General features: G+C 32.8%; 2 protein-coding genes across 2 annotated transcripts; one reads left to right on the forward strand and one right to left on the reverse strand.

Annotated features, from left to right (window-relative positions):
• The first annotated feature begins 537 nt into the window (after positions 1-537).
• Positions 538-6922, forward strand: LOC107426567 (AUGMIN subunit 3). Its single transcript, XM_016036785.4, has 18 exons — positions 538-963; positions 1293-1329; positions 1465-1568; positions 2373-2568; positions 2650-2716; positions 3010-3113; positions 3183-3267; positions 3484-3538; positions 3652-3783; positions 4037-4106; positions 4709-4766; positions 4890-4945; positions 5158-5310; positions 5591-5702; positions 5825-5966; positions 6118-6193; positions 6364-6459; positions 6553-6922. Exons 1-18 carry the CDS (start codon positions 788-790, stop codon positions 6682-6684), a joined length of 1851 nt encoding a protein of 616 aa, XP_015892271.3. The 5' UTR covers positions 538-787; the 3' UTR covers positions 6685-6922.
• A 546-nt stretch (positions 6923-7468) lies between these two features.
• Positions 7469-9224, reverse strand: LOC107426680 (uncharacterized). Its single transcript, XM_016036922.4, has 2 exons — positions 8924-9224; positions 7469-7939 (listed from the first exon to the last, which is right to left on the reverse strand). Exons 1-2 carry the CDS (start codon positions 8980-8982, stop codon positions 7582-7584), a joined length of 417 nt encoding a protein of 138 aa, XP_015892408.3. The 5' UTR covers positions 8983-9224; the 3' UTR covers positions 7469-7581.
• Between the last annotated feature and the right edge of the window lie 1525 nt (positions 9225-10749).

Below are 10749 nucleotides of genomic sequence, written 5' to 3' on the forward strand. Positions count from 1 at the left end.
AGTTATGGTTGGAGCAGGCTAAACATTTCAAATAGGTAAAATTGGTATTGGAGGAATAGATAGATCAAAATGAATGGTAGTACACTTATACCTTTTTCTATAAACTCTTGAATACAAAAAAATGTGTTACTATCTAATATCTTTCTAATTGGTAGCATTTAATTTGTTAAAAGTATTTGCAATGTCACACACACACACACATACATACATATATATATATATATATATATATATATATATATATATATATATATAAATACAAACAATTAGTGCTCTTAACACCACTTAAAGATCTAATTCCAACCGTTCTAAAATTTAGATATTTCAAAAATAGAAGTTAAAACTCCAATGACTAATGAAGAAATAAGACCAACGAGTAGATTGGGATGAGAAAGCGCGAGCGACTCAGTATAAACCGAAAGGACAAATTTGTCCACCTATTAATTTAACGGATCTGCCACTCAATTTTATTCTTTAAAATCACGCAATTTAAATTAGAAAGGACAAAAGTTAGTCGAGAAAGTACAACCCAAAACAGCGCAGTATCATTTGTACGTGGAAGTGGGAAGTAAGCAGTAGAAGGTGACTTGCAGTTGCAGGCAAATCAAAACTCAAAAAAAGAGGACTATCACTCGGCCAAAGGGCCGGCACCTAAACGGCCCAAAATACTCCCATCCATCGTTGTCTTCTCAGAATTTGAAACAGGAAGAAGAAGTAAAAGAGACCATCCGACTGAAGCGAAGCGAAGCGGAATTTGAGGCCGGGGAAAGGAAGATAAGGATCGGGAATGAGTGGGGGGAGACTTTGCTGTTTGTTGGGTGAATTGGGATATGAAGGTGCAGAGACATTAGACCCCGATAGCTTCGAATGGCCTTTCCAATACGACGACGCTCGCCCTATCCTCGATTGGATCTGCTCCAGCCTCCGTCCTTCCAACGTCCTTTCCCTCTCTGAGCTTTCTCAGTTGCGTTCCTTTCTCTTAATTTCCCCCACCTACATTTCCTTTTTTTTTTTTTTTTTTTTTTTCCGTCTCTGTTTGGTAGCCGAGAAAGTTCCCGGAAAGCAACCGAAATTTTATCCGTTGACCTGTTGGAATGTCCGCTTTTCTACTGTGTTTTGTGTCTTTTGATTTTTATTTTCTGTGGTTGATTTTGGTTTTTTGATTTATTGCGTGTGTTTTTCATTCTGATGCTTGTGGTAATTTTCAAATTAGAGTAAATGCGTTGGGGGAGTTGTGAATGGTTTGATTTTTAACTTCTATGGTTTGTAATTATCGGCTATCTGGTGTCTAGGTATGAGCAGTTTCTGCAGGAAGGAAAGCTACTGGAGGTAAATTTCTTAGTTCCTCCATTCTCAAACTTTCTTAGATGTGCTTTTTGATATATGCCAAAATGAGCTGCAATGGTAAAGTGAACACTGAAATGAATAAGTTTATGAGTTTGATTGATTGTCATGAACTGGCAGGGGGAAGATTTGGACTTTGCTTATGGTAGCATTTCAGCTTTTGCTTCCAGGAGAGACAACCAAGAAGCTGTTTTCGGAGCCGAAGAAGGATTGAAAGACATCCGGTAACATGTTCTTTTATGTTGGTACTGACTATTTTCGTATCTTGATATTGACTAGCTATGAACAAACCTTGACCTCTGATATAAACAAACATGAAGATCTTGAAATATGTTTGGTGAAAGAAATTTGTTGCTGCATGACAATATTTATTCTATGCCCCATCCATCTAGCACGGGAATGATAGATCATATCGGATGGTTCTTGTTTTCTTTTCATGCAACATAAATCATGAATTATGAGACCTGACATGCATGGGGGAACTGAAGTTCTAATGTTATCATTTGTCCTATTTACCTTGTCAATTTCCCTGCATGCTAAATCATGTATTTTTTGCGTATTATTTTACGTGGTTGCTTCTTCATTGCATAGGAAATTTAAGCTATGAGACAACATAAACAATGAATATGTAGTGTGTAAACCTTGTCCAAAGAGGATCTCCATTCTTTAGATGGTGAACCTATTCTCATTTCCTATTAGTCATATAAGATGTGATAGCTGTGAGAATAATTACATTGAAGTTATACTGTGGGAAAGGGGCTTAACAACTGAAGTGCGTATGTTATTATAAGAATGATGTGCTGAATTCATGGATATGTTAGGTATGCTCTTTATTTTAACTTATAAATGGGACATGATGTTAGGTGTAAAATGGTTAAATCTTATAACATCTTTGTTGACATAGAGTTGAAATCTTTTGCTGCTATCTTCTTTAGACCTTTCTAAAGATGGAAACTTTTGGGTTGTAATAATGCATCAGTTGTATTCTTCTTGTGGTGTTGATTCGGTTATTTTTTTCTTTGTCTTAGGGATGCCACTTCGGCTTATAGATCTGAAGCTCTGGAACTGCAGAGACAGCTTAAGCATTTGCAGTCTCAATTTGATATGCTTACTGGACAGGCTTCTGCTTTGATACAAGGAAGAAGGGCTCGAGTGGCTGCTACATCAACTGTCAATGGACACCTTACAACTATTGATGATAGTATTTCTGCAAGAAATTTACAGGTATATCAAAAGAATTTCCTGTATTGGTTTGTTTTGTACTTTTAACCTTTCACAAGTTTTATACTCTTTATTGTAATTTAGATGAATGCAGTTCTTGGGAAGATTGCTTCTACTGCACAAGAGTTGGCGCATTATCATTCTGGGGATGGTATTATTTTATTTTACCTTCTTACATTTTTTAACTTATAGTGGCTTTGAAGATTTTTAGAAAACTTCTATGTTTAGTTTTATGTTTTTGCATTCATCTCCATCATAAATGTGAAAATAATTATGCAGTACTGAGACTGATTCATGCATAACGAGTAAAGTAATCTACGATGACCTTTTATTTTACTTTTTTTTTTTTTTTTTTTTTTTTTTTTTGGCTTTCTTCTTTTTTTCCTCTCTCTTTTCTTGCTTTTGATCACTATGATGAGTTTTTAGCACTTATTTAACATGCAGAGGATGAAATCTACTTAGCTTACTCTGATTTTCATCAGTATTTGGCTGGGGATTCTTCTTGTATAAAGGAACTAAATCAGTGGTTTGCTAAGCAGTTGGACACGGTATGCAAGTTAAGAACTTTTGTTACTTCTTTATCATTTTCAAATTGTCTTATCAAGTCAATGTATCAGGGTCCTTTCCGATTAGTTGCTGAGGAGGGCAAATCAAAGTGTTCGTGGGTGAGTCTTGATGACATCTCAAATGTCATAGTAAGAGGTAATCTTCTACCAAAATTTTCCGCTTCATTTCTTTTACATTGTCAATGAGCATGTCTCAATGTATTTGCATTTTCAGGCCTTATGTTGCTTTCCCAATGTTTATTGTCATGATTAGACTAAAGATTGTATGCATGAGCTATCTCTGTTATTAATCTCATACATACTAGAATAGCAACAATTTGGCTTTTTCACTTGGTCTATTTGTTTGGAGCAGATATAGAAAAATCCCATCATCAGCGTGTATCTGAATTGCAACGCCTTCGTTCTATGTATGTATTCTTTCATTTATCTGTCTAATTAGCTTCTATTGTAAATTAAGTTTTCGACTTCAGTCTGCTTCTGATTGATAAGAGATGATTTTCATCTACCAACAATAAAATAGTTTTGGAACGAGTGAAAGACAATGGGTCGAAGCCCAAGTTGAGAATGCCAAGCAGCAAGCTATTCTAATGATACTTAAATCTCAAGTAACATCAGATGAAGCTCACATTCATCTTGACCTTCATTCTCTTAGGTACTAATTTCTCTTTGTAGTGCTCAATTTTCTTTCTCCTATATAGAATCCCAGAATATTTATTTTTAGCAACTTCATTTGGTAAGATTTATATATTTAATGCATATGATTTTACATTATGGTTGTAAACATGTTAATGCATTAGTATTGATGTATGGTACCACTACATGTTAATTCCTTATTATTTTTGTTTTTCTCTTTTGCTGTTGCATTTTATTCTTTATTCTCTTTCACTATGCAACATAATGAGCAGGAGAAAGCATTCGGAATTGGTTGGAGAGCTTTCGAATCTTTATCACAAGGAACAGAAATTACTATCTGAGGTTTGTATGCCTGTCCGCTCTAGTTATAGTAAAGTGCTAAATATGGATGTTTCTTCTACTGCAGTAATCACTGTTTGAACATAAATATTGTTCAGTCAATCAGTAAAATGCATATTTTTAGCAATTAGTATGCCAGTACATGCATGAGATGATATGAGTGTGAGTTTCTTTGTTCATGATCCGTTACTGAAGTTGATTCTGCTATCAAGTACCTCTCTTATGCTGTCACAACAAATATAGTTCTTTCTTGAGTGGATGGTTAAAAATTACTTTCTATGCTTGCCCTGTTCTTAGCTGACTGGATTATCATTAGTTACTATTATTTATCCATTTTAAAGTAATCAGACTTGGAAGAACCTGCAACCAGTTTGAATTTAGTATTTATATGGTAGTGATTGATTATTTAAAATAGTTAAACTTACCACTTTAGTTCATGAGACAAGACGAGACCTAATTTCTTTCCTTGTGGAATCTTCTCCTATTTTCTCTTTCATACATATATTGTGCTCTTTGATACTTTTTGATGGTTTTATTAAGTGAAGAACTCTTTCTCTCTCTGGGCATTCTATTCTTTTGTACTAACTGTTCATTTATTTGTCAAGACCATTCCGGATCTTTGTTGGGAGCTGGCTCAACTTCAAGACACATACATTTTGCAAGGTACATTTGGAACCTTTTTTACCCTTAGGAAATGTGCAAGGCTGTATAACCTGTAATTTTTCCCTGTTAGCTGCTGAAAGTTTTGTATGGAAGTTAATGTAATCTATCTTTATGAACTTGTAGGTGACTATGATTTAAAGGTCATGCGCCAAGAATACTATATTAACCGGCAGAAAGCGGTACTGTTAGCTGCATCTTTACACAAATATGTTACTAGTTTAAATGTCAAGCCTTACAAAAGAATTATTTGCACTATGTGAAGCAACTATGCAATCAGGGTTGTTAATTCATGTTTTAATTTGGTTGGCATCACTGGAAAAAGTAATGGTTCATATTACCAAGCTGTCTGACCTTCTGCACTGACATAAATATTCTTTAATTCCTTTCGCAGTTCATAAATCATCTTGTAAATCAACTTGCAAGGCATCAGTTTCTTAAGATAGCTTGTCAGTTGGAAAAGAAGAACATGCTTGGAGCATATTCTTTGCTTAAAGTTATTGAATCAGAACTGCAAGCTTTCCTGTCAGCTACAAGAGGCCGTGTGGTATCTAAGCTTCCAATTTTGGTTTTGTTGTCTGCATAATAATAAATATTTATACTTAAATATTACTAGATATATCAGACTGAAAGTGTAATTTATTAGTGCACATTTTGACATACAAAGTGCATGCAGGGTCTTGCACACTTCACATAAAACATGACCTTTGGCCCAGTCAAATCTCTTATATAGGATCTTTTGACTGCTCAGAAACATGAACATTGAAATTTTTATTTAGAAGTATGCACATGTCTCCTATATAATAGATGTTTCTTTATTATCATAGGGTCGCTGCCTGGCATTGATACAAGCTGCATCTGATGTACAAGAACAAGGAGGAGTGGATGATCAGGACCATTTTCTGCATGGTGTTAGAGATCTTTTAAGTATCCATTCAAGTAATGATTAGTCTTTCTTTAAGTTGACCATAACAACATATCCTTCAAATAGTTGGGTTTTTTTCTTTTTTTTCTTTTTTTTCCCCAATTAATATTAATATTTAATTTATATTCTTTTATAGATGCTCAAGCTGGGTTATCATCATATGTCTCAGCTCCAGGCATTGTTCAGCAAATATCTAGTCTTCACTCAGATTTGATGACCCTTCAATCTGATCTTGAGAACTCTCTTCCGGAGGACAGAAATAGATGTATCAATGAGCTGTAAGTTATCCTTCTTTAGATGATTGTTAAAGTACTAGTACTAGTACTAAGATTACTGAATGAGCCTTCAAATTAGCTCTGTATAATATGAACTGTTATATCTATGTAACTTTACGTATCAATATTAATATGGCTTTGTTTATTTCATTAGGTGCACTTTAATTCAAAGCTTACAGCAATTACTGTTTGCCTCGTCAACAACTGCACAGCCAATATTGACACCTCGGGTATAATTTTCTAGTAGCTATATTTAGTCTGGCCTTTTATGGCTATGTAGGAGTTTCATATTTCTTAAGGTCCTTGAAGTAATTATAACAGGCATGCTACGTTTGCCTCTTCTTCCACCTTTTTCTGATCTTCCATGACCCACCTGATTGTACGTTTGCTTCTTTTCCAGCCGCTGATGAAAGAGCTCGATGAAATGGAAAAGATTAATGCAAAACTCTCAGCTGCTGTTGAAGAGGTGACGCTTGAGCACTGTAAAAAGAATGAGGTAATCACAATTTTCACTTCCTTCAGAATCTTACAATTATTATTACTTTTATTTTGGCTAACAATGCAACTGTAATTGCTTAATGGTATACAGATTGTGAAACATCATTCTCAAGAGGTTGGGCTTCAGAGGCGGGTTTTTGTTGATTTCTTTTGCAATCCTGAACGTTTGAGGAGCCGAGTTAGAGAGCTAACAGCCCGAGTCCGAGCTTTGCAAGTTTCCTAGTTCATTCTCTGATCAGATCCGTCTTTTTTTTTTTTTTTTTAATTTTTAATTTTGTAATTTTAAATCCTGTGTGCGTCCACGTGATTCAGCATGCATTACGCTGAATCCTAATGTATTTACCATGCTTGTAATTTTAGTCGGTCTGTAATGTAAAATAGCATCCAGAACTTCTACTGACTGCTACAGTTTGTGGATACGTTTTTAATTCAAATGGGAAATTCAATTTTTATCTGATTTATTCACGGTTTCGTAATATGATTTAAATATTCCTTTTATATATACATATATATATATAATAACAATAATGAGACACTTGATGTAGATTTGGCGGACGAAATATGCCTATTTATTTCGTACAGGCTCTAATTTGAAGTAATTTAATTCCATTAATAGAGAACTAATATCCAAAAATATTTTCATAGGGAATTTAATAAGAAGCCCATGACATTTAATGTTCTCGTTCACTCTCACAAGACTCGAGTGAACATTTATTTCGTATTCATCCTGTTTCGCGCGCTTAAGAAAAAAGTAATAATAATAATACTTTTTTATTTTTATTTTTATTGTTTTATTTTTTTATTGTTTTATTTTTTCTTTTTTTTCCCCTTTTGGTATGGGTAATAATAATACGAAAGCTAAAACAGAAACATCGAGTATCGGCTTCCATTAGAAAAAGTTGACCACATCATATCAAAATAATAGGATGAAAAAATAAAAAAAATAAAAAAATCCATGAAGAGACATTTAAAAAAAAAAACTTTTGGGATTATTCTATCAGAGTAAGTGACTTAATTACCAAAAAAAAAAAAAAAAAAAAAAAAAACTGTAAGTAACTATGACAGCAGTAAAAAGTGAAAACAATATTTACAACTAAACTAGGAAAATCCAAAATAACTATCACTTGACCTCCTCTGGCTTGGCTGAGGCCATTGTTGAAATTGGCAATTTGTCATGAGAACTCCTCGCAGAAGCAGCTCTGCCAAACCTGGATATTCTAGCATGGCCATCAACCTTGTTCATCTTCTGAACATCCACAAGATTGAAATTTGCATTACTGTCTTTTTCAACCATCCATGATGGCTTTCTTGCAGCAGCATTCACTCGGTGAAGATGGCATCTAAAGGATCCAGCATGGTTGGTTGGAGCACATATGCAAGTTTTCTTGTTTTCTGCCGAATTTTTATTTTCCATCTTCTTTTTCACTACTTTGGCTTCTTCATCTTCTTGCATTGGCATAGACTTCATTTTTTTCAGCCTGGCAATTAAGAATTGAAAGAACACTATGTTAATTGCGAAGGGAAAAAGACAAAAAGAAAAAAAGAAGCATCTCTATTTATATATCTATACATATATATATAGGTTATAAAAAATAAACATAATCCCAATAAACTAATAAAAAAAAAAGAAGCATCATGTATCAGATTCAACTTAAAAAAATAACAAATATGTCATCAATTCTTGACTTTTTCTAGTCCACACAGAGATTAAAGTATTTAATAGGACTTCATACAGCCTCATGTATCTTCCATATACATCAAACCCAAAACTGTAAGAAGATTTTGAAAACAACAAATTGTTCAATTTTAAAATATTTTATTGGTTCTAAAAACAGAAATAGAAAAGAAAAAGAATAACACTTGGCCAAAGACGCTTAACTTAACCCTTTCCCCTCTATTTTTGAAGACAAACTAGAAATTGGATAGAAAACACAATAACATAACGTTTGGTTAGTAATGAATTTGCTCTTCTAATAGGCAATTTATTTATGTGAGTGAACAGAATTGTGATCCAATTTGAATACTGTTTTATGTGTAATTCAGTAAGCACACCACCGGAGGGTTGAATCTTGAAACCTAAGACTCCCAACAGATTAACACTCAAATCAAAAGCGCAATTAGTGACAGAATATTAGAGTAGTCTTTGATGCAAGAAATTGCACAGATTAATGGCGCATTACTTGAATAATTCCCAACTTCACAATATCCAACAAATTAATAATTTATCTGTTTGAAAAAAAAGAACAAAAGGACTAGAAATTGAAGGTAATCATAACCAAAAGAAAATCCAAAGGTGACACAGAGAAACAAGTACGGCTTTTCAATCTTGAAAAGCCCACAAGAATTCAAGAAATCAAAAGCAATGCAGTTTCTGATATACAGAATAAAGAAACTGAGAACGACCCATCAAAAATTGAATACGAAAAAGGAAACAAGAAAAGAAGAGAATGATAATTACATACCAGAGAGTCATGGCTAGCGAGTCATTGTTGCGCAGATTCTTTACCTCCGCCGCAGGCATCGTTATCGCATCCAAAAAAAAAAAAAAATGGGATGTGAAAGAAAAACAAAAAGCGTGGATCTCTATCTGAAAAATTCGAAGCCAGAGACTGATTTTTAGAAGAGAACGAGAGCGAGAGAGAGAGAGAGAGAGAGAGAGAGAGAGAGATTGATATCTTTCTGAATTTTTCAAGTACAAGATTTCGTGTAGAGATAGCACACTTACTTTTATACCAAGAAAATTAAACAAGCACAAGGCCTAAGAGAAAGATAGAGATTGATGGATTAGGAAATTACCAATTATGATGTGATTAGGAAATTGCCAAAATTGATGTTTAAAGATTTTAAGGATAGATTTTGATGTTATTTTTTATTAATATTATTACTATTAGTAATATTTTTATAGTGTGGAAAAATAAAAAGTGTTTGATAGAGGAACCAATGAAAGGGCAACACGGTCATGCATGCAACGCCTAGGGACGTAACACTTGTAAAACGAGGGCGTTTTCAGTCATATTTGGTTTATTTGGAATATGTTTAATTTAATTTTAATCCCTGATTTGGAAACCCAACAAAATTCCACTAGTATACTATATGTGAAAGTAAATACGTATGTGGGAATAAATTGGACAATTTATTTAAAAGTTGGCGAGTGAATAGTCATCTCAAACGACAAACGCCACCCCATCCCTTCATAAATTTCAAGTCGTTTAGTCCACAATCCAGACCTCACTTGTTAATAATAATAATAACATTCCTAGGCTTGGCTGGATAGTTTTCGAATACACCTATAAATTTGGATCAAATGTTTAACCCAGAAATATATGAAATTAAATATAAACCAAAGTATTGACATCTTATTCTGCAGCATCCCCTGGTAAAACATTCACTAATATTGTTGTGATATTTGTATGTAAATTAAATTAGTAAGAATACGTTTATATATCTCAAATACATAAATTAAAATTTGTAATATACATATCCGTAAAAATAAATAAATAAATAAATGAATAAATTCTTTTCTTCAAAATTTTTAGCTATATATTTATGCTGCTTCTTTTGGATTTTCATCCTTTTAATTTATTTTTTTCCAAGTGGTCAAAGTTCAGGGATGAACTCATCAACTAAATTCTTTTAGAGCATCTTTAACGATGTGTTTTTGATACATCAAAAACATGAACGAAGATTTAATATATATATATATATCCAATAACTCTATCAGTAAGACTTTGTCATGTTGATATAGTCTAATAAATAAATAAATATAATAGATAAATAAAAAATTATCTATTTATTTTTCAAAGGATTTGTTTACCATTATGATTCAACAACATAATTATTATCAAGGAAATAATAAATAAATATTATCCATTGATATAATTTTTACAAGGTATAAATGATAAATTTATCATTTATTAATTGAGATTTACAAAGAGTCATTAAGAGATTAATTTTTAGGTTTCGTGTCTATCAAGTAAATATATATTCATACCACATAAATTACATTCTTTTCCACTTCTCTATCGACTATATAACAATTCACATAATCATTACAGATGCTTTATTCTGATTATCTAAACTAATATCCTACTCTTTAGGCAGATTGGATTTATATTCGAAGGGTTTTCATATTATTATTGTCATTAATATTTTATTTTTTACCAAAGAAGATATGATTATCAAGATTGCACCATATCTAGTATAAATCATATATAATTAAAAATCTAAATTCAACTAATAACCTAACAAGTATTGCAAGATTGATGATGAAATAAATGCTTCATACTAA

This window comes from Ziziphus jujuba, chromosome 9, assembly GCF_031755915.1.
Source record: "Ziziphus jujuba cultivar Dongzao chromosome 9, ASM3175591v1".
In the NCBI taxonomy this organism is placed as follows: Eukaryota; Viridiplantae; Streptophyta; class Magnoliopsida; order Rosales; family Rhamnaceae; genus Ziziphus; species Ziziphus jujuba.

What these genes read in the sequence shown, in the direction of transcription:
- LOC107426567 (XM_016036785.4), top strand. Translation starts at nt 788, where the DNA reads ATGAGTGGGGGGAGACTTTGCTGTTTGTTGGGTGAATTGGGATATGAA. An exon ending in CTCAAATGTCATAGTAAGAG is followed by an intron (nt 3,268 to 3,483) that starts GTAATCTTCTAC and finishes TGTTTGGAGCAG; the next exon opens with ATATAGAAAAATCCCATCAT. An exon ending in AATAGATGTATCAATGAGCT is followed by an intron (nt 5,967 to 6,117) that starts GTAAGTTATCCT and finishes TTATTTCATTAG; the next exon opens with GTGCACTTTAATTCAAAGCT.
- LOC107426680 (XM_016036922.4), bottom strand. Translation starts at nt 8,982, where the DNA reads ATGCCTGCGGCGGAGGTAAAGAATCTGCGCAACAATGACTCGCTAGCC. An exon ending in TCGCTAGCCATGACTCTCTG is followed by an intron (nt 7,940 to 8,923) that starts GTATGTAATTAT and finishes CTTAATTGCCAG; the next exon opens with GCTGAAAAAAATGAAGTCTA.